General features: G+C 34.7%; 1 protein-coding gene across 1 annotated transcript; it reads right to left on the bottom strand.

Moving 5' to 3' along the window:
- Positions 1 to 591: 591 nt before the first annotated feature.
- LOC117123452 (copine-3-like) lies at positions 592 to 24,343 on the bottom strand. The gene is made up of 17 exons (XM_033269367.1): positions 24,304 to 24,343; positions 18,774 to 18,919; positions 17,237 to 17,416; positions 13,764 to 13,880; positions 13,717 to 13,726; positions 13,563 to 13,615; positions 13,089 to 13,175; positions 12,809 to 12,898; positions 10,939 to 11,034; positions 10,420 to 10,515; positions 8,551 to 8,637; positions 8,257 to 8,316; positions 5,774 to 5,907; positions 4,577 to 4,683; positions 4,033 to 4,172; positions 3,256 to 3,492; positions 592 to 2,799 (listed from the first exon to the last, which is right to left on the bottom strand). The coding sequence occupies exons 1-17, from the start codon at positions 24,326 to 24,328 to the stop codon at positions 2,695 to 2,697; spliced, it is 1,770 nt and encodes a 589-aa protein (XP_033125258.1). The 5' UTR covers positions 24,329 to 24,343; the 3' UTR covers positions 592 to 2,694.
- Positions 24,344 to 24,767: the final 424 nt, after the last annotated feature.

The raw sequence follows: 24,767 nt of genomic DNA, 5'->3' as shown, positions 1-24,767 counted from the left end.
CCGTGTCTTTGCGTGCATTCTTCATCACGTCACTGTCGCCCACAGTGAGTGACCAGATTAAAAGAACGACATATTCACAGTGTTGATACAGCTAGTTTGATCTGATCTGATCGAAAAAATTAGTAATAGATATTTTTGAATTTTAACCAACCCTTACCAAAATATTGCAGAGAGCTCCATAATTTGATTGGTTGAGTGTGTTACTTAAAACAGAAAGCAAATTCAACCCTGGTGAAGTGCACCATCACTTGTTTGTGTTGTTCAATGTGTAATGACAAAACCAATCTTATTTTAAGTACTGTAGATGATAAATATTTAGCAAGAGAGCTACAAAGTATACATATATTTTTTATTACAGGCAATATTACATTTATGTTTTATGACAGACCTGAATGGGAGAGTCTCACACCGAATGCGTTAGCATTGGTATGTATCTACACAAGTTTTGTTTGTTGTTCCAAGCATCTGAAGACATATATTTAGAAAGTGTACGCAGTTGGAGCTCCTATACTGCCGAACATTTTGCCCAATTTTCTGCTAGTCGCCTCTTTATAACCAACCAGATTTTTCAGTTCATTTTGAAACAACAAATTGGACAACACAACAATGAATGTCTTTATTCAGGCTTTACCTACATGATCGCATAAACAGATACAATATAAATATATACAGTAAACACAAATTGCCTCGTACAATATGAAATACAAGCTGGTTTCCCTGCATGCCAGAAATGCCTAATTATTGCACTTGCGATTGTACATGTCAGTATTATTACTACAGTGATAAAGGAAAATAATGAAGATAATCTATTACGTTATTGATTGACTTATGAAATGACATAAATAATGATATTAATCCTGTTAGAAGGGTTATAGTAATGACCACAATTAACCTCGTTAACATCAATCTTATGTCCAGGAATCTAGATTAATAATGACAAATAAGGTGTGTTCACATCAAATTGAAGTCCAGTTATCCAGGTTAAGATTAGTCATGTGACTAAGAACATGAACATGATTGGTTGTGACAGTATCAACTGGACTATTGAGACAGTTTTAACTAGACTAGACCAGTAATAACCTTATATTATTAGTATGGACATACAGTAAATTGAATGGTTCACATCTAACTTAATCCAGTTAACTGGAATTAAGCTAGGTGTGAACCAGGCTCTTGGTTAACAGAGTGATAAGTGCAAAAAGTATTAACTGCCCTTTAAATAAATGTTATACTAGAAACAGTTCAGTAGCGGTAATCTGGTAACCAGATTAATGACTACCATTGTTATCTTTAATCACCACTATTATTGGTCTAGAAGAGGAATGATAATGGAGTTCTAAATGCTCTTACACTGTACTTCTATTTTAAGTATGTTAAAATCTAAAAAAAAATAAATATATTACAAATATTCAATGCATTCTAGCCTAATAATACTAATTTGTTAAATACTATTGGATAATTATATAGGATGAGATAAAAATTCAATTGTATCTAATAACATATATATTTGTTATGTTAAAAATTAATTCAATCTAATAAAAGAATTTCTGAGACTTACAAAATAATATGAATATAATATAACCGTCTTTCGGCACTTTATATATCTTACAGTTTAAATCTAATTTCAAACATTGATTATAGTATTAGTATTTTAATATCACCTTCACATTATTTCCTATTAATTTTTAAGAATGAATTTGGCCATTGATTGTCCCATCAATAACTGGCTTACTGTAGTTTGTCTCTCACAGTTGGAACATATTGGTAAAGTCAAATTTGGAACTCTGAGCTAACAAGGCCACATTTATCTTTCCAGCATTTGGGAGTGTGCTGTGAAGTGTGTACCACACCTACTGCACAAGAAGTCAGTTTACCATACCAGCATATTCCAGTACCAAAGAGACAAACATACCGTAAAACCTCGAGTTGAGGCCCTTCGCTTCATTCTTTCAGGACAGTTGGATGGGCTTCTTTTCGAGATGGGCCTCTTTTCAAGAGGGGCTTCTTTTCGAAATTACTTTTGTACACTAAGAGGAGGCTTCTTTTCAAAATGAATGGTGTAAATTTTGGAATTTATACTATACAACATTTTTCAACTATGGAATTTGAAATTCTGTTTAATATTTTTAAAATTGTAACCATGCTAGTACAATAAAGTACTATTAATACTGACACTCTATCTTAATAATCAAAGATAACATCGGTCTGGATGTAAGTACTGTATCGAAAGAAGCCCATATTATCTTGATTAGAAGTTCATGGGCATTTTTTCGAGATGGGCTTCTTCTTGAGATTAAGCCCATGGGACTTACTCGAGGTTTTACGGTAAGTAAAGTGTCTTAATGCCCCGGGACACACACATATTGACTGCATCAGTACATGGAAATTACATTGTCACTATAGAAAATTGAGTGTTTCCAACAAAGAGTTTATGTCTAATAACGAATGATGGTGATGATGATGATGACGACGATGAAGATGATGAATATGATAAAGATGATGGTGGTGATGATGATGATTATTAGAATTTGAACCTCTACACCAAGTTAATATCAAGTATTTTCTAAATTGTCCTAAACATATTAATTTGAGAGCTAAGTAATGTTATGATAAAGGTAGTTATGTTAAAGTAAATGATAGTATTTTATCACAAAGAAATACAATTCTTTGAATTTAAGACATCTACAGGAACATTTAAGGTTTGTGGTTCAGGGGTGGTATTTGCTGCATGTCAAAATACTGGGATAATTGCTTTGGTACTTCTGCAAGAACACATTTTGCCAATGCTGCCGGAGTAGACTGAAATAAAAAAGAATATTTTAACAAATTACAGATAACAAAAGGGCCAGTAGGTTTTAGAGGTTCTTTTTATTGATCCAAAATCAAGTATAAAATTGAGATGTTAATATTTAGTAGTGATCTCAATATTACATTTGACTTTGGATCATTAACAAGAACCTCTAATACCAGTTTACCATTGCATCCAATGAATTTATTCAATAAAAGAGCCATTCAAAGTATCAGGTAACAGGTAACAGTAATTTGTGAAGTGCCCATATTTGGGCATGATGATGTCATATTACACCCAAATATGGACATATCACATTTTTTGTTAATTAAATTTTTGTAGTGTGGATTTAGGTCTGCATAGGACCTGTAAGGATCTCTTTTTGGGTTATGTTGGTTTTCTACACTTATTATAAACACACCATACAAAAATAGGTCTACAAACAGAAGGATAAACAATAAACCCACATTTTTAAAATCACGGAATGGTACAAACTGAACAATGTCCCTTGCAGCTGGTTCTCCAGAAGGCGACTTCAAGATTCCATCATCACCATCCAACTTCTGCATGTCAGTAAAATCTGCCTCGCCAACGCCAATGATAATTATGGACATTGGAAGATGAGATGCTCTGACGATGGCATTGCGTGTCTCATACATGTCAGTTATTACTCCATCAGTAAGTACCAACAACACAAAATATTGCTGTAAATAAAAACAACGACCATCAAAGTTTATTTCTAGTTTAACATCTTCATATAGTAAAAGTAAATCTTTGCCGAGCACTAGGGCTCACAGGGGTCGAGCTTATTCTCAGTTTCAAGTAGTGTGACATGGATGGGAGTATAATACTCCCTTGGGTGGGAACCTGGTCCACCAGCAATTTGCTGGTACCCATTGCTACAGCTGGGTAGACTGAAGCAATGTAGATGAAGTGCCTTGCTCAAGGACACAAGTAAAATGCAGTGAAGGATTGAAACCCCGACCCCAAGGTTTAGAACCCGAACTATTCTTACTGTACCAAACCGCGTCTATCGAAACACCTTCATATATATATTATATATATAAATATAATACATATAAATATACATATACATACAGACACAAATGAAATATAACCAGTGCTACAACTCTTAAGAGTTGGGTGCCCCCCTGTTTTTTTTTGTTTTTTTGTTACATCTAACATGACAGAACTTCAATTAACATGACGAACTGTGAGCACACAATAAATGCGGTAAGTGTTACCTGCAAGTTTGGAGTGGAATTCTGCTTAGAAGATTCAGCAAAACGTGCAACATGGTCGATGACTGGTGACACATTAGTTGGTCCCCAGAGCTGAACTTGGCGGACACAATTCTGGTATGCAGCTACAATACCCATGACACCTGAAAATCCACACAAAAGCTATCATTATTTTGTATATCATGACAGAATTGCTTGTGATGTACAATATTTTAAAATGTATAAACGTTACTTAGAGAAATAAAATATATGATCACATCAAAGTCAGACAAGAATAACCTTTAATTTGTGGCTTGGCATCCCAAAACAAATGTACTGTCACTACTGTTAAAACTGAGTAATTAGCACAAGAGTGTGACAATATTGTATACAGAAGTTGTAATACTTTTACTCATATCTTTGGCATTAGTAAGTTGATTCCAGTAATTGACCTATCATTTTACAGCTTATAATGTGAAGAATGTGAATATATTAAAAAGTCATTTTTTTTAATCTAGTTTTCATGAAATATACTCAAAATTGATCATCTTAAAAACAGATGCCTTACCCGCACAGAATGGATTGGAAGGAGTGAAGTTGATGGCAAATTCATGAGACACTTCATTATTGGGTGGAATTTTGGCACCAAATCCTAAAGCTGGAAACAATTTATCTCTACAAAGAAAAATACAACAGCTTTTGATACACAGATACAGGCTTCGTTCCAGGCAAAAGTTGGATAACTCTGGAAATACTATGACAGAAAATCTTTACTCACTCTACATACCTGAATTAAATTGGCATCTCATACCTAAATTAAATTGGCATCTTATACTATCTCCTTCGTCACCCAACTACCTCACTTGCAGCTGGTGGCACTGTCCCAAAGGAGATACATACTTATACATCAAATAATAATCAGTGGCGGAGCTAGCGTCTGAAATTTGGGATGTGGGGGCGGAGGAGGGGTGGCAATATACTGGAGTAGCCATAGGTGGGTGTGTGCGGTCGTCGTTTAAAATGTGTTGAAAGTGGTTTAGGAGAAAGAAAATACATAAAAATTTTTTCTCAGCGATAGTTTTTTCTTTTTGGGGAGGCCAAACTTGGGAGGGGGGGCAAAGGGGGGCCAAAGAAAATCTCTTGAAAGTCGAAGGAGTCTTCAGGAAATCAGAACAGTCTCCTACACTACCACAAGGAAGCAAGACTCTCCCGGAAAATAACCCATCTTCGCAAATTCATAATATTTGCATTTTCTTGCAACTTTATTATTAATTGTTTCACAGAAAACAGTACCAATGGGTATCACCTTGTACAACAAAAAAAAAAACAAAAAAAAAACATTAGATGTGTTTAAGAAAGCTCAATTAACCAGATCTCCCAACAAGCGACTTCTTCAAACTTGCAAACCCTGATAATGGAAGACTTGTGGAAACTTACAGATACTGTTTTTTCTTTCTGAATAACTGTATACACAACTTATGAGGGAAGTAATAACAATACACCGTATTTATTCGAATAAACGCACCGGGGCATTTATTAGAAGTACGTTGCTTCAGTTAGTATTGTTTACAGTCATTTATTCAAAGAAAAAAATAAATTACCCAAGGCGATTATTCCAAGGAAAAATATACACCCAGGGCATTTATTCGAGGGAGACGTTTATTCCAAATAAGGCTGTGGAGGGGGCGTTAATTGGAGAGGGCATTTATTCAAGGGGGAATTTATTCAGAGCTGGGCATTAACTTCAATAAAAACGGTAACCTACGTATCGTAATCTTGAATGACCTCTCCGACTGCTATTATAGCTTTTGTATATTCATTTGGAGTTGATTCACTGATATAGTGCAGAGATGTGGGTTCTCGTGGATCTCCATTAGATCCTGTAAAGTCTATTGCAGCCTAGAAAGACAAATGGTAATACATTTTATCACCTATAGTGGAGCAGCTAACGGACCCAGTTTGAATTCAAAATTGCGGCCACAGTAGGTGTCAGAGACATGGCACGCATTTTTTTTTAATCTACACATATCAAAGATATTTTGTCCTTTAGTAATAAAATGCATATGAATTGGTCATTTGTTGGCCCCTAGTAGCTCTACTACAACATTTAATAATAAAGTAAATGTAGATTTTACAATTGTTTACCAAGATGAAAACATGTCTTTTAACTTCAAACATTAAAAGAGTCATCTTTAGGGACTTTCCAATATAAACTATTGTCGCTCACTTTACTCTACACTTGGTTTGTTGAAAATTGGCTATTTGATCAAGGACATAGAATTTAATTTGCTTGCATATTTCCAGTGAATCTTCTGTTTCAAGCAATTTTAAACACCCCCATCTTTGCATGTCCATAAGAGCTTTCCATACAAATGCATTCTCATTGATAAATTAAGGTATCATCATATATTGGTAAAGTGGTAAAGTCTTTTTCATTTTGTAATTTGATACCTGACAAGAGACACTTAAGCAACTGCAAAAAAAAAAAGAATGCATCAAATGAAGTATATACCCAAAGATATTTATTATAAACATTTTTGAATGATCGTTTTAAAGGTCTTCGCATGTTAAACAACACCAGCATTAATTTTCATGTCTGTACGTATTGAAAGGGTTTGACAATAACATTTTTTAATGAGTCACATGTCAGATAACATCATCTGACATAAACAAGAATAAAAGCCCTTTGCTATTATAGTAGTATGCCCTCCACATGTCAGCTGACATTAGCAAGTAAGCATGTTCTTAAAGTTCACTAATGTATTACGATACCACTTACAGATATTCCCTGTAGCTACTCAAGACCTGGTTAGCTGCACATTTGACATATTTTTCTTTCATTACCAGTGCATCTGTACCAAGGGATTGCTAATCCGTTAAGTCGTACCTGCACATATTTTCCCTATTCAGTTTTTTGCATACCTTAAACAAACGTTGATTAAAGCTGCATCTACAACTGATCCAAACCGAAACTTGGACCACGTTTCCGATGCGCTGAATGCCAGCATCCCTATTCTTGCATACTGATTCAATATTTTCTGATTGGTTTGGTAGGCTTTCCCATCCAAAAAATTAGGATTCGGTGTGAATACAACTATATTCTAAAGTCATAGCTTACACAAAATTTAACACTCTCTGTCGTCAGTTATTTTGTAAACAATGCACTTTTTATCTATCTTAATAAAGACAGAACGATGATTTTATGTTGCAAAGTGAATAAACTCTGAAGACTGCATATAATTAAATTCTTTAGAAAGGTTGCCTCCCCCATGGGCATTAAGGTCACATCATATGTCATTTGTACTTTATAACATATGCAATGCAAACTTATTATTTATTTAAATGACTATACAATAAGTGTTACATAAATAGATCATCATTATTATTAATTTACTAGGTACACGTTATCATTTATTCAAACATCTAAGTTTGACACAACTTACTGTATACAACAATACTATTAGTAGTGTATCACACAGAACATATAAATATATATTTGAATACAAAGTAACAAAAGGTGCATATAATCTTCAAACAACATCAGTCAACAATATATCAAAATAGCAGGAAAAACAAGAAAGGCAACCAAACTATAAATGGCAATGTACTCTACTCATTTCAAGAAGGCAAGAAAAAATAAGTAGGAACAAACGATGGCATAAAGTATTCATTCCTTATACAGTAAAGCAATTTATATTTTATAAACAGATTATGTATATCTTGCAGTATAATAATGGCTAATGGCGATGGCATATTGTAGCAAATGCATTATTATGAATTGAAATTTACCATTTGATATTATTCAATCAGGTTACTAGGTCAACCAAGTCCACCAATTATAATATTGAAATTATAAATATAAAATGTTTCTACAAATATTGTACCTTTATTCTATGAATACCTTAGTAAGTCGGTGTACAATTTTAAAACCAGAAACAAAAACAGTTGCAACAACCTTATCAAACGTGTGTACTCTAAAATGGTTTGTGATTCTAAATTGTTTTTGGGAAGTGAAATCGGTTGTTATATGTACGGGCACAGTAGGCTTATATTGCTGTTGTAGACACCAACATGTACTGTTATTGATTTTTTTTTATATTAATTTATTTATATTGTTTGTTATATTGTACTATACGGTACAGGGCTTTGAAATATATTTGTGATTGTACTTTCTATGGAACTGATCTAAAATAAAAGGTGAATTGAACTGAATTGAATACAAACAAATCAACATTATCTTTGACTTACCGTAAAATTAATCTGTGTTCCCCCAAATATATAGTCCAGAAATGTGTACTGTCTTTTGATCTGAGAGAAGCATTGTTTATTAATTAATACGAAACACTGTAGCATATGCTAAGTCAAAATATGGAATAGCTAAATTAAGAATAATGTTAAATATTTATAGTAAGAATGTTCAATAGTTAAAAGTAATCTTATGAGGGGGTTCACTTATAATCGATCGGATATGAATCACATCAAAAAGTAAGTTCACACCCCCAAAAAATAACTTAACAGAAAAGGAAGTTCAAATCCACCTACCTTTGATTCAGTCAAAAATATCACTCCTGAATTTTTATAGTTTTTCTTCTTAGCTTTTTTCTTGGGATTGATGCATTCCCATTCGACCTTGAAAATGAAACTCAAATGTGGTCACTGACACTTTGAGAGCAATTCGTAAATTTTATATTATGTTATGATGACATCACTGAGGCTTTTGCTGTTATTATTTTTAAACAGTAGCTTTAAAATAAATGTTGATTTTTTCGTCTCGTTTCTCATCATCAATATTATGGGCAGTGACTCAACAAGGGTGGGGGGATGCCACTGGGGACCAGGGAGCCCTCGATTTTCAATACTATGTGGTTTTTAGACTATTTAATACCAATTTGTGAGCCCTGCTGCATATTTATATGTTTTCAGTTTAATATTATTTTTGATTTAGTGTTATCTCAATTATCAGTTTTAGCTTCTAAAAAGGTACCATACACCAGCGTTATCATCATCAGTTTGTCAACGCCTGAAAAATAGGCCAATCTGCCACATTGAAGGTTACAGCATTAGTCTAATATCTCAGCATAATGGCAGTTTATCAGTTGGTACAGAAATAAATATTTCAAAAGTATATTCACATAAATTTCATATCAACTATGGAATGTATGCAGTCATTAGTGATAACAATTCTTATTAGAGTGTGAATTGTGGAGATTAGTAAACTGTAAAATTAGTTGCTAAACCTAACACTTGTAGCTTACAGTAGTTAAAAAAAAGCCTAGTCTAGTTCATTCCACAAATATGATGTGTGACTACACTGCGATGTTTTTTAATACACAATTCACAAGGAAGACTACACAACGACGACTGTAACCACACGGCAACACCTTTGATTAACATACATTCATAAGACTGAACAGTGACAGGGAATAATGAAGGCGAGGGCTTGAAGCAACACTTAATATTTCCATTACACCAGAATATGTTGATGACTCATGACATGCAGTCTTCAAATTATTATGTTAAGATGACAAATCCAATCAAAAGTCGAGTGAACATCACACCACAAGAATGAATTATAAATGATTCTTAAAATAGAGTTTATGTGTCCATTTATCATATCTTCCTCATAACTGTCACTTTTAAATCTCCAACTTGGATAGATATTTATCATATGAACTTTGAGATGATTTTTTTTTATTTGATGGTATTTTCATGGGGCATAAACAGAGAGTACATGAGGCTCTGACCAATAGTAATATGCAACATTAATGCTGGCATGTGCAAGACAGATTGGGAGAGTATCTGGTGGGGGATGGGGGATAAATAGGGGTTGTCTCAATCAGGATCATCATACGTATGTATATGGTGCTTTTGATTGCACGACGACTGTAGGACATAGAACGCAATGATGTCACTAAATGTCATCTGCGCTTGCGAGAACATTAAGATCTCCTCGTCTCACGGATTCTAAGATGCGATTGGCCCAAATCTATGTATGCAGAGAACATAGGATGCACGATAGGATGGTCACGCATGAGTAATTCCATTCTAGCTCCATTTTGCATATTGTGTATGGGTTGTTGTGCATGTGTTTATTGTTAGGCAGCATGGGCAGTTATACATTTGTGTATGTTGTATTGCATGTATGCAGTATGGAGAATATTATGCATGTGTGCACAAGGTGATATGAAGAGGCATTCCACTCCCTTTCCCAACTCCCTGAGATCTCCCACCCCCACCACCATGCTAATACTCTTAGATATGCAGCTGGGCTAGTCAGATGTCATTCATATTATATATGATTTCCATATTTAATTATTTAGGAAGTATAACATAAAAAATGAAATAAAATATGCATATCGGTCTACATGTTGTATGCTATGTACCAAAAGTTGAGGAAAATAGAGGTTCTACCTGACGATTATCATTTTCAATCAATTGTCGAGTTGTAGTGTAGAAATCGCCAATAAGATCTGGAGCACTGGCTTCATCATGATCAAAACACAACACCTGAAAAATGAATCACTTGATGATCATGCAACACTACTCTAAGCATGCCAAATCACTCCCCTAGTATTAACATACCAGTCCAGTGGCGGATCCAGGTGGTAGCAAAAGGCCTACTCACCCCTCCCCCTCCCCAGCAGCAGCTAAAAATAAATCGCGAGCCAATTGTTTAGATAAAATTTGGGAATGAAAAAAAACCACAAAGGTTTTTAGGGGATATAGCCCCCTGGACTGCAACAACAGGTAAGGAATCTTTCTCTCTTGATCGTAAGTTTCACACCCTTTGGTCTTTGAATGCCACTTTGATGACCCCGGCCAAAAAAAATTCTGGATCTGCCACTGCGGTCACACAATTATCATCACAGCAATCTGTACGTAGCAATGATTCCAAGACGTCATTCGATGCAGCATATTCGTTTTTTATACCTGTTTCTTGTTTACCGCTTCCAACTGTCTGAGAGTTGTGTAAAACTCCCCAATCAAATCATGCTTACCATTGAAATCATGGTCCCAGCATTCTATCTAAAATAAATTCAATTACCTTTTCAGTGTAAATGATAATGAATGAAAAGTATTAAATTGAATGGAATGGAATGACAATTATTGTTTAGGTTCTTCATTTTTGAGAGGTGAATCCAAGTTCGGTTGAAGAAATCCATATTCATCCAAAGAGAAATATTCTAGCTTTAATTGTCAAACAAAATAAAATATATAAATGTGGCAACACAATCCAAGATAAGAGTACCACATTATTTTAACCTGCACATGCACTAGGTTTCAAGAGTTTGTCTCCATAACAAGAGCTACTCACAGTCTATGCACACTTCATACATAGTTAAGTACACTTGAAAATGATCTACATACACAGTGGCTCTTTCTTTCCAACAGCGACATTTTTATTTATTTTTATTATATGTACTGTAATTCCTCGGATACAAGTCCACCTTGGGTATAGGCTCACCCATACCTTTCGCCCAATTTTACGTACCAGCCCTTGGGAAAAAGCCCAGGGTATAATTTGAATGAGTCTTAGACGACTTTTACAAATACTAACAAAAAATTTAAAAAAATCAAATAGTTGGCATGCAGTGATGAAAACTTTTGATTGAATAGGGGATTTCCCTGGTATAAGCCCAGGGGCGGATTGCTATAAAACAGTCTTAACTGGTAGTCTTAACTCCTAGAATAAATCCGGCTTTATCACTGTAGACGGTTTTACTAAAGTCACTCCGCTAAGACCATTGCTATAAAACGGTCTTCGCTTACACCGCTTTGAGTATTGAAACGCAAACAAGCATTTCCTAGTAACATAAAACTGAGAGTGCTGTTACACATATGTCACGCTTGCTTGACAGATGCATGTTTATCTAAATGGACGTTAAATAAACAAAGACCGGTTTTTACAGACGTTCAGAAGCCTGCGGAATATTTATCGTTTGATTCTTGGTCTTTGACGTTCTGGGCCTAGTTCTAGTACCTGTAACGCCATGATGAAAATGATTTAAGACCATTTTAAGCCTCCTCCTAGTAACTAGTTAGACCGCGGTATAGCAATGGTCTATAACCCAGGTATTCAACCTTTTAAACTGGGGGCCAGTTCCAATCTGTTGAGACCAGCGGCATGCCGACATAAATTATATACTTCCATTTGTTCTATGTTAGCCCACCCATTTTCTTTTATAGTGGTGGATTCATAATAGAATGGGCCAGGGAAGAATACCACCTCAGCCCCACCATGGTTGGAGCTGAGGGGAAAAAAAATTATGATTATGGCACCTATAAATGGTCGGAAATGACACTCTTAGGCTTAAATTTGAATATAATTTTCTTTTCGTCTCCATTTTATTTTAGATAAATAAAAAAAAAACTTGCACTGAGGGTTCTCCTACCATGCCACAAGAAATGATTCTACCACAAAAATATCCACTCTCCAGTGCAATGTTACGTGGGCCGGATCAAAATCTTTGACGGGCCACACTTGGCCCGCGGTTGAATAAAGGGGTTTATAATCATAGACCAGTTATAGTGATGTCACAATTATAGACGGACTTAACCCTTAGCCAGCTTATAGCAATCCGCCCCAGTAGTTCCTCTTTTACTAGAGAAACTAGAGTACAGATACACATATTCAAATTCATTTCACAATCTTCCCTGCTTAAACAGAAAATCATTTGTTAGCACATATATACTACACTACAGTTTCAATTGTCAAATTAAATTAAAATAATACGAAGTTTATGCGATATTAGTCTAATACTAAGGGTTGTTAAAAAATGATACATATTAAACTGTTTACCTTAATTTTTTTATCCAAGTTACCACTACAGAGCGTCATAACAGGAATCTTAAATGGTTTCCATGTTGGATTTAATGTGTTTTTGACGACCTAAATAGAAGCAAAGCAATTATTGTCCAATACTAACACACTTCCTTCAAAGCATATCAAATCATAGGTAAATACATTTAGTTTGACTCAGCATTAACCTGAGGAAATTCTGGAACTACAAGAATTTTCTCTATGTGTTCATTTTTGGGCGGAGGCTTGATAAACATTGATTTGGTAATATCATTCCTACCTCTGTTGTATGAACTTTCTGCCACTCACCAGCATTAGAACCCTCTTTGAAGAACTCTAGAAAAGGGTCTGATTTTCCAACAACATCCTAGAAAATAAAATAAGAATCTATTATCTCAGATCTGTTGATACACTGATGTCAGCACGGGTAGCTGTCAGCACAGTCCACTCAGCCCCTATCTACAATAATGCAAGTACAACTCACCAAACATTCATCTTTTAAGTTTTCATTGATATAATAGTAGGCAACTTTAGAATTTTGTGATGATGCGGCACTAGAACGGATTCACTCATGCGTAACCGTCTTACTTCCTCTGCACAGCTTAGATTTGGCTAATTTGCGTCCTAGAATCCACCGACCGCAAAAACTCAACATTTTCGCATGCGCAGGTGACATTATGTGACGTCATTATGTTCTAGGTCCTACGAAATCGAAAACTCCCTATAATAACATACAATGTGTAGGCCTACCAACCTTTTTGTCCAGATGTGTTGCTCTAAAGGAAAGAATGGCAATATCATTAGGCACTGTGGTAGTTTTATTGAGTGCTATCAATGTCCCACTATATATCATGTACGGTACTATCAATTAGGCACAATCTGCTCTAGTGATTGCAAAACTATATCACACATGAAATGCTAAGGTTACACAATGTTTTAAATGTCAAATATATGCAGCAAATTTGTGTTGAATCAATTTTGTTGTATTTTGTCTCACCATCATAGAGCCTTTGCCTGCCAACGTATTATTCTGCAAAACCAAATTACAACTGAATTTCTTAGCGGAAACAATCTGAAAAAAAAAAATTGAACTCTATAAATAACTTATTTTACAATATAACAATTTCTTAAGCTGATTAATAAATAAATCAATATTTAATTTACATATGAGTTGTGAAAAGACAGGAATTTGAGAGAAAAGGTAAGAGAAAGCAGATTGAGGTGGTATAGACACATGAAAAAAAAGAAGAGGATGACTGGATTGATTGTATCCGAGACGATGGTAGAATTGTTGATCTGAGCTGGTGACAGGGGAGAATGGAAAGTGGTGTTGAGACCACCTGACCCCCCCCCCCCTTTGAAGGGACAGATGGGAAGATGATGATAATGATGATGAATTGTTGACAATGGCCCAAGACACATTATTATATGTGAGGTCTCGCCACAAAACGAGTCTCATGGTTAGAAATTCAAAAATTGAGTTTATATTATAATTGGGTAGATCACATTATAAGCTTTCATTTGGTCTTTGAATGGTTTCCCTACTATAAGTAAATCCAGAGATGTGAGCATTTAAAGTTGAGGTGTATAAGAACCACGTTTTGAAAAAATCAGCCTCAAAGATCAACTAACTTGTACAAATAATATGACTAGAATTACATAATATGTGCAGAAAACATTGTTTTGGCAAGAAATTTCACTTACAAAGTATACAAACATAATATATAAGTATCAAGTTATTCAAAAACATTAAAATCAAAATTTTGTAAAAATGTTGACTTTGGCCTGTTTTTGTGAATATCTCAATATGATTTCACCAACGATGCGTCTCATTTCGTGGTGAAACCTCACATATATCATGTGTTTTGTGTCCTTGGGACCACTCTGGAAATAAATCCTCTGTTGGGATTTAAAGGATTATCACATATCATAACTTTTGACTCTGTGCCTCTTAGTTTTGTATTTTTTGTTTTTTCATTTGTTTATGATAATCAAATCAAAACAAGAGATTAAAGCAACACTATTTTGCTACACTATGGAGGTGTTTCTCCAAACCAAAATTACTGTCATGTGAATTATTTATTATTAATTACGCATTAATTCAATGACTTGAAGAACAACATGTCCTATGGGAGAATCCGAAAGGGTGCACTAGCTTGGTTCATAGCTCAGTTGGTAGATTATCCAAACGCAGGAGAAATGTTTTTTTTTTTTTTTTAAACTTTCATAATCTACACAGAGTTGATTTAATTAGGACAAATGAATGTTGCCCAAATACCCAAATAGGCAATGAGTCATTTTTAACAACGTGCACAATAATAAATGTTCTTTTGTATAGTAGTACTTGGCTTTATAGGGCGCTGTAATCAATTTCTTGAAAGTATTCAACGACGCTTTCTGCTGAATGCCTGAGAAATAATGCCAATGTTAATAAATGCCAGAGACAACAATACAAAACAGCAGTGTATCTACAGCTAATGGGAGCGTGATCTAGAAAACTGAGGGGAGGGGGGTGATGAGTGATATTCAGCCTTGGGTTCAATGTCACACTAATAACTAAATGCAAGGTTATCACTTTGTGCTAGTCAAGCATTACTCAAATGATGAAGAAACCTATGAGACACAGCCTTAAAATCTGAACCTGGTATTACCACATCCACTGCATTTTAATGCTTTCTTCATCTCTCCCCTAATTCTTGGATCCCCTCTGGATTTAGCACTGAATGCAATCCACACAAACACCATGGAGCTACTATTGGATGCATATTCCTGCTCAGCTTAGCTCAGTTGGTAGTAGCCACCGTGTGTGTGTGCTGAACCGTGGTTATCTCTAGGTCCCCAATTCAATCCCCATTCCTGCTCATTGTATTTCAGCTGAAGGCTGGAATGCAAGTCACGATAGCGCACTGCCTTTTGGTCCCATGTGCATTATGGCCCCTGTGCACATTTAAGAACACAGTACACTATTCAGAAAAGAGTAGGGGATTGTCACCCGGTGTACTGCCCAATCACCACCAGAAGGACCCCACTGGAAATAAGTCTTCTTCGTACTTTTGTAGGGGTTATCCTCAAGTGGTGTTTACACCGAATAAATCCATCCATCCCTCTGCATTCACACCAACACCATGGAGCTATTCTACCTAGATTTATAACAGGATGCAACCAACATAAACATCACAGATCTGTTCTTCCTGGATTTACACCGGATGCAATCCACAAACACCCCAATGGAGCTGGTCTTCCTCGATTTACCACTGGATGTAAGCAATCCACACAGACAGACACCATGGAGCTAATTTACCCTTTATAATTACCAATGGATGCAATCAACACAAACATCATGGAGCCACTATAATCACAAATCTGTACAACATATTCATCCCACACACATTTTAACAGAGAATCTAAAAATAAATTTTTACAAGCACTTTCCTAAAATGTAGCTTGGTAATATTATACATTTGCAAATATATATAATGTAGCTTCAATTAAATCAAATTGATTCATGTACAAACTCCATAATAATCTGGCATGTAAACAGCTGCAACTAATGCCTCAATTGCAAACATATTCATTAACATAATGTGCACTGTAATTTTGTAATGCACACATACTTTCAATACAATTTATTGTAATTTAATTGACAAACATATTTTTCTTGAAATGTACCAAAAAGTAATTTCATTACATACAAACCTGAGAAACCACCCTTTCATTCATTCAAACAAGGAACTCTATGATTGAAAAATGTTGTAATGTACAGAAATTGTTGTTTGCTGGAGACTACACTAAATTCAAGAGACACTCCCACAACACCATGAAATTTATCAGATTCAGATTTATTTTATCAATCACACAAAAATACATGAAATTTGTTTCCCTGAAGATGTGAGCTGCAAGATATGAGAAGATAGGATGCGAGATGTGAAATGTGAGATGTAGATTGAGAAATTTAAGATGTGGAATGAGAGATATAAAAGACATGAATTATGAGATGTTGAGATGTGAGAAGATACGATAAAAAAAACAGGGGTCGTCTTTACATGCACAACACATACAAACTTTTGATTTTTAAATTGTGTTGGTCTTATGTGCGGATTGTCCATAACACACAAATTTACTACTGAAATAAAGCTATTAAATGTTAGTATGAATGTACGCAATTGTAAATGCGGGGAAATTAATGAACATTTCAAAGCCCATAAAATGGTTAATTTAGAAGATTAGTTGACTCTGTTTTTAGCCAATTAGATCCTGCATCAAAACCATAAATAGTAGCAAAAAGTAGGAATTCTGACTGTGAAACAAGGGGTCATCTTATACGCCCGACATAAAAAAAAATTGTCTTACTGTATATGCGGATTGCCTTACACGTGAGAATATACGGTAAGCTATTTTGCAAATTCAACTAGTACCTGTAAGACATACCTGACCAAGTGTACATTCGGCAGCACCAAGGAAGTCATCGTCATTTAGCGTGGCCGAGTCATTATCAATATCATACACGGAAAATTTCAGCTTTTGTACTTGCTCGAAGTTGTAATCCAAGAAAATACTCTTCTCGAATTTTGGGTTCAGATTATTCACCACTCTCTCTGTTCTATCAAGCTGAAAAATATAGATAGAACTGTGAACATTCATCTATAAATAGTTATAATGGTAGATACTTAACTGCAATTAATAACCATAATCGACAACCCCAAACAAGTAGTGGTCAAGTCATGGCTAATTGTTTTAACTTAAGGTGCGATCAGTGAAAAGTAAAGGATAGTTTATTCCATATCCCTATGACAATTTAAGAAATAATGGCAATTAAGTGAGAGTGATTGTTACAAAAGTGGTGTCCTTTTTTTTACATTCTCAAACTCATTTCATTCTTCATCAGCCTACAGCTATGGATCTGGCCACCAGTTGGGGCCTAGACCAAATTCTTGAATATATGGGCCAGTACAGTATATTTTAGAAGCATTAGCAAACCATTCTGCTAAATGTCACAAAATTTCAATTTTCAAGTGTGATTTAGAGAACTTTTCTGATGTTCAAAGCTAACATTACTAACATCAGTGGAGTGTTTTCTAGCCAGCGGTGTCGCTGGAAATTTGCTGACAAGGAGTCTGACATGTCCAAAGGACGGGTCCGAACCAAGGGGCTGACTAGAGCCTTGAACCAAGGGGCTGACTAGAGCCTTGGTTCGTCGGCCTAGAATACCTTGGTAGGGTTCACTGGAAGATTTTTACGGCTTAGTATGGTCCCAAAGGTGCTTTTAGACGACAATATTAGGGATTATCAATCAAAATAATGTTATTTGGATAAACAAATTAATAATTTTAATATCCGACGCCCTAGTCGAGCATCGACGAAAGGGGGGTCCAGGTGTGTCCGACGGAGGGAAATGCCCCCGCCCCACTGGTGCCACCACTGCTTACAGCCCCATGCATTTTACGATTTACATTATGGAACAAGATATATGTCACAAAAGTCCAGGTGCCAATATTGTATTGATACCTCAAGCTGGAAAACACTTAGGTTGTAAAATTTAGGTAGTAATAATAGTTGACACGGTAAGTTATATCGCCTTCACTCATTGTCTCACATGTCCATTGATTATTTATAACAAGATTAATCCTAACCTGTCTGAGAAAACACTAAAATATATTGATTTAGATTTCAACCTATTTACATCTAATATTACCGCCAAAAACATATAATTTCTTGTTCAATCAACTTTGTTTAGACAAAGTGCATTTTCTAGTTATAGCAGGTATTTGTCATAATAAAAATATCTATTACATTTTGCATTTGTTAAAATATTCACTTGAAAACAAGACAATAAAAATTACAAATTACATGGATTATAACAAAATACATCACAACAAAGCATATTCCTTACATACATATGATGTATAGCTATTCTGCACGACAATAAAACTACTGATATGAGGGCAAAATCACATATAGTACTTACCACTGTTTTAGTATTCAAGTCCTCAACAACAACTATGGGGTCTGACTTTGACAATACATCTTTATTCATTAAATTCCGGCATTCTATACGAAGCTCCACCTTCATAGCAAGCTTTTGCCCCATCGTTGGAACCGCCATTTTCTTATCTATTAGAAGAAATTTTAAATTATTGCAATTACACTGTACAACTACTGTACTAATAGAAATGAATTAGCGCGTTTGTTAGAGTTTGCCTGAGGCAATGATGCTTAATTAACTAACACACTGAAAATGATAGCTATTAGTGTTGTATATTGTGAATCCAAATATGGGATTTTCAATGAGCAAAGTATTGGCATATTCATGAAATCCTGTGACTGTTAATCAAGTGAGTCAATCTATATTTATCATTCAATTAAGTTACTCTCACTTGGAAAGGATTACTATGGCACATACATGACGATACATGTCAAATGAGAAAGCACAAGTCAGGAGAATTACTGATCAAACTCATAGCCTACAGTATGCTTTCAAAATAACTGAGTCGGGCCATACTCTAGTTTTTTCGATGTAGGCGAATCATTAACAGCAAATTACCCTCTTAATAATAGCAAAATCACTGACCATAAACCAAATGTAATAGTTTAACCAATCCATATAAATTTCCTACCCACCTCAACCCCATTAAGGTAGGGGATGAGGTGAGCAAATTTTTAAATTAGACACCTCTATCCCCGAAAGTGGTACACTGAGACAGAAAATAGTTTTCTCTACTTCTTTCCGACAGAGGGTGCAGGGTTTGGTTCCCTCAGATCACCCTGGAATTTCCAACTTCCGAAATATAAACACTTTTTGCTTCTTATGCTTACCGGTTAGAGTCAAGAAGACATTGCAGCATTTTGAGGCAAATCTTGATCGTTATCTCCTGTTTATATTTATATATACATTTGCCTATGCAGCACCTTTCATTTTGATTTTACATTGTATATTGTTATGATTCAAATATATATATATATATAATAAATACAAAATATTCAAATATATATATATTATTAACAAAAAGAAGTTACCAACAATTTTTCAACGAGTTTTTTAGTCATTATCAAATAATAACTAATAATTTGGAACATATTGATATATTTGAGTATGCTCAAATCCCACTAATTAACATGTAATCAGCAACACAAAAAGGAAGTAAGAGACTAAAAATACAGCAAAAACCACCAGAAAAGGAAGCAGGGGACAAAATCAACATGCTCCATATTCCAAAGTTACTCAAAGCAATGCAAACATCAGTTGCTTCTTTTTGCCATGGTGGGGCAGTTTAGGTCCCTAACAGCACCCAAATGAATAACAATTTAAATAGAATAAAAATCCATATATAAGGCTAAATTTTTCAGAGCTTCCGGAGACTTCCAGCGGGGGGTCCTAGGATCCCCGGCCTAAGGTCTGCTTCATTCGCAAAATACACCTCTCCATCGAAAATCCTACGTACTGGCCTAAAATGCATAAATAACATGATTAATTTGAAAAATAAAATTTGCATATTTGCATATATTATTCATATATTCTTTGCATATAAGACAAAGCTTAAAATAACAAATTACGATCGAAAAATGGGGGTTGTCTTATATGCGCAACATACACATGTTTGAAATTTTTAAATCATGTTTGTCTGATGTGCGGATCGTCTGTAAAACGCACATTTACCACGGAAATGAAGCTACTGTAACTGTTAGTATTCATGAATGAACACAAATTTTGAATGCACGGAAATAAGATTTTGATGAACATTTAATAGCCCATAAAATGGTAGTATTTAAGAGATTAACCCTACATTTGCCATCTATGACCATAAGACCATAAAAAAGCAGCAAAAAGTAGACCTAACCAGTTGGGATATAGGGTATCAAAAAGAGGAATTCCAACAGTAAAACGATTGGAGGGGGGGGGGGGGTAAGAGACAGGTCATCTTATATGGCATACAAAAATTGTCCAAAAATCTTCTCAAATTCAGGATTCATCTTTTATACAGAACAGCTAATACAGTATGCAAGAATATCAGTACAGTAGTAGCGCTTGAATACATTTTTCATTAAATAAATGCAAGTGGAGCAAATAACAAATGTATGGTTTAACCTGTGCTAAATTTAACAAGGAAAAGCAGAAGTAAATACACTTTAGTAGAAGATGATAATGCAGAATTATTTAAAATCCATCATGTTCCTACTTAAAGTGACGCCATCCAGACCAACTCACATTACTGTCTTAATCACACCACTTCAACATTAGGAACTAGTGCAACAGTCAGACATCAATTAATACCTTGTCACATAAATATACAATTCAACCAATGAAAGAATATATTATTCTGCTAATAAGTATCACTAAATGCTTTTAAACGTACTTTAAAATGCATTTAATCAGAAAACAATTTCAGGATCAAAATTAGCCAATCAAAATGGTATGACATGAAAGGCGGTTCACTACATAGAAGGTGATCAGCATTTCAAATTATGTGTATCACCCTTTGTAGTAGACTCTAAGGTGATGGCATTTGTTTATTTTCAAACATAATTTTTGTCTAGACTCTAGTAGAGTACATACACCTAACATTTTGTTAGTAATGTTGGATCACATTAAGTTAATGATTAACTTGACTGATTTCTTTTTGGCAAAGTAAAGGCAGTATAAGCAAATTTCATTGGATCCTTGGTCCAATAAACACAGTAGGCCTACTATTATACATTCTAAATTACACAAATTATGTTGGTAGTCTATGAGTGGATACTTATACCTGGATAAACCGATTAATTGCCCAATTTCTCGCAAAAGAGAACACCCCTCGAAAACAAAATGGAACAGTCAGCCTTGGCGCCAAGTAGAAGCGATCCCGCAGCACACGCCTTCCTCATTCTTTTTCGAAAGATTTTTTTGTTTAATTAGTCGGTTTATCCCGGTAGTATTCACATTTAAAATAGACTAATTTTTTTTACCATTTTCTCATATAATTACTGAATTAAAAAATAAAACTCCTAGTTCATGAGTATACTGTAGAAACTAGGTCAAAATTACTCTAAACAGTTCATTATCAGACAAGGTGCTATCAGCCATTGGTCATCTGTCAAAACATACACCCAATTACCAACTCCATGATAAAACTACATTTACATTGTACTTGGCATGCCTGTCAAATGAAATGAATTGAAATGAACCTTTACACAGTCCGTCTTACAGAGAAATTATAACACATTCCATGTAACAGAAAAATTTCACTACCGTAGCATAGTGTATCTGAGGAAGAGCAGTATAACTAAAAATGAAAAAAATGTATGTACAATATATTAAGTACAGTACATTTAATGAGGTGTCTCTGAAAACTGTCTATCTTGTTGAGTAAGAGATGATTGTTTCTGGCAAGTATAAAAAATGTTGACAGTGAGCGAAGAGGAGATACTGAGAAAGTAATCAGCAGACCCTATGTACAGAATTAGTAATCTGGGTCAACGACCTGCTAAGAGTATTACCTAAGAGACTTTCTCCTGAAAGAGAAACACATATAAAAGCTTCCTAACCTACTCCCTACCAGGATGCAGACAATGCATCCGCTGGACTACTAATCTTATAAGAACGCATCTCCACCCCTTAAACCACTAGATCCTGGTGCACTAGATTTCTATAGGCAAGTTCAGATGAGTTTAGAAGTATGCTTTGAATTAGTACTTACTTTTCGCAAGCCCTGGGTAGTGCCTGTGAAGACGCTCTTTGTAATAACTTACTTCAATGTTACTACGTACGATTGAGCAGTCTCAGGAGTAAGAGTTTTACTTTCGCGTAAACAAGGAAGATAAAGAATAGGTGCTCAGAATAGCGCTGTGTAGACACACTTACTACAGAGCTCGCAAGTTTAAATGCGACCTTTATTTTGACCTCAAATTTTTTCAAAAGATATCTACAAATGAGTACCAAATTAACATTTCGTGCGATGTGTAACCTTTGTAGACACAATGTTTTTATAACTTTTTACAATTTCGAGAATTTGCGTAAAAAATAACTGTTGAGAAACAACGAAATGAAAAGTGATAATTATCACTTCTGGAAAATGTGCATAATTACTTCTAGCTCTGAAGTACTGCAGTTTTGAAATAAAAAAGCAAAAAAGAACTTTCTCATGGCCCAGGTAAGTATCGTGTGGACACTCGTCGGAAGTAACGCGTGCGTAAAATTTTACGTTTGTGGTAACTTTACTTCAGACGGAAGCCGCCTGAACATACTGTAACTAGTAGTTTAAACTAAAGATACGGTACCTGGTAGATAGCAGAGCTGACTTACACTACTCTACAGCTGTACCTTCGAAGTATACTCTACCATTCATTGTGTTGTGGCTACACAATTGTTTTTTTTTTTAAATTCTACTCTTACAATAAAAATAATACCAGACATTTGGGAAAATGCTTTAAATTGGTTTCAATTTTTTACATTTCCATTTCTTGTTACAAAGTAATCCAAGAGGAGTAAGCTCCGTATTTCAACTCAATTTGTTCACAAGTTGGATAATTATCATAGAATAACCAATTAATAATTGAGGAATGCAAGTTCAAAAATACAAGTGTTTTCAAGCATAACGTTAAATATATACTTAGTGCATGGGTAAATTATAACGTCAACCAAGACATATAAACAAAGCTTAGTTCTAATCCATTATGCAGATGGTGGTCTTAAGTATTCACAAATTCGATAAAGCTGTTAATTATGATAAAAGGTAGTATTTAATAAAATGATAATAAACATAATTTTCAGGTACTGAAAAAAAGCAGGTTAACTATTAAAAAAATATGTAGCATTTCAATAACTTAACAACATAAACTTAACCACATAAAGGTATGGTTTTTTTTTAAGACATACAATAGGTAGGTACCTGGCTACACTTTACATACATGGTATTAGAATGTCCTTGATTTTACAGCATATGATATAAATTCCAATGTTTGAAAAAATGCACCTGGCACTTCAGTTTTACTCACATTACACACCCCTTGTATGTTAATGAGCTACTTGGCAAGATATGTTTTTAAAATTTTATTTGTTGTGCCTTTTGAAAGTTCACTATCTATCATACACCATGTTTCCTAGTAATCATTTTTAAAAGCACATTTATAGATGGTGACCCTTCCAACTTATCATAGAAGGTCGCTGATATTTAAGTGGCCTTTTTACAGCCATGAGCCCTGGGATTGGAAAGCAAGCCTCTTAGCCACAAAGTGTCACCCTAACTATATATCCATGGTACTGATACACTAAGCATAGCCTACCTAATGTTTTTATGATTTCTGTTAAAGGTTTACAAACCAAAAATAATCTTCCCCTACAGTTAGTGAATGCAGTGTAAAGATATTTTATAAAAAGATTAAAAACAAGAATAATTAGAAATACTGCATTTAATTTTAGAGCAGATTAAAAGGTTTTAATGAATGTATGCAATAAATTATTGCAATGGAAATTATAAATTTATATTGTGACTACAATGCAATAAATAAAAATGAAAACTCACCTTTTCCATGTTTTCTTCTAAACATTATTGAACGCTTTGTTTAACAGTATTGTAGTAGAATAAAGCGTGCTACCTATTCCGCTAGTTTAACTCATATGAGCCTGATAGATACGACACTTTACACTAGTACAAATATAACACCTTTCCCAATATTCAAATCAAATATGGATGAGACGAAGACCATTAAGGTGGCAAGGAGTCTTTAATACGACCTACAGGCATTTAATTGAGTTCATGTAACAACTTAGAAAACCACAATTTGGGAAATACACAATGATTGAATTACTGTTACTACATCTTGGTCCCATGGTACATTAAAGCTTCCTAACTTAATGAACACAAAAGTGTAGTCACAACGAAGCAAGTTGTAGGTAGGTTCAATGTACTGTAGTTTTCAGTAATTAACTTTAAGGTGATATCTATGTATATCTATTTATAGTTACACATTTCCTTGCATAAAAGAA

This window comes from Anneissia japonica, unplaced genomic scaffold, assembly GCF_011630105.1.
Source record: "Anneissia japonica isolate Jap-2015-1 unplaced genomic scaffold, ASM1163010v1 scaffold287717_len1600092_cov198, whole genome shotgun sequence".
In the NCBI taxonomy this organism is placed as follows: domain Eukaryota; kingdom Metazoa; phylum Echinodermata; class Crinoidea; order Comatulida; family Comatulidae; genus Anneissia; species Anneissia japonica.
The sequence above is the reverse complement of the archived record's forward strand: the minus strand, read 5'-3'. Positions and strand labels throughout refer to the sequence as shown.

Bases quoted from the DNA above. Each gene is read 5' to 3' on its own strand.
- LOC117123452 (XM_033269367.1), bottom strand. From the start codon at position 24,328: ATGTTTAGAAGAAAACATGGAAAAG. The intron at 13,176-13,562 runs GTTGGTAGGCCT...TTTATTTTCTAG, and splicing joins CAACACATCTGGACAAAAAG to GATGTTGTTGGAAAATCAGA. The intron at 4,173-4,576 runs GTAAGGCATCTG...GTGGATTTTCAG, and splicing joins TTCCAATCCATTCTGTGCGG to GTGTCATGGGTATTGTAGCT.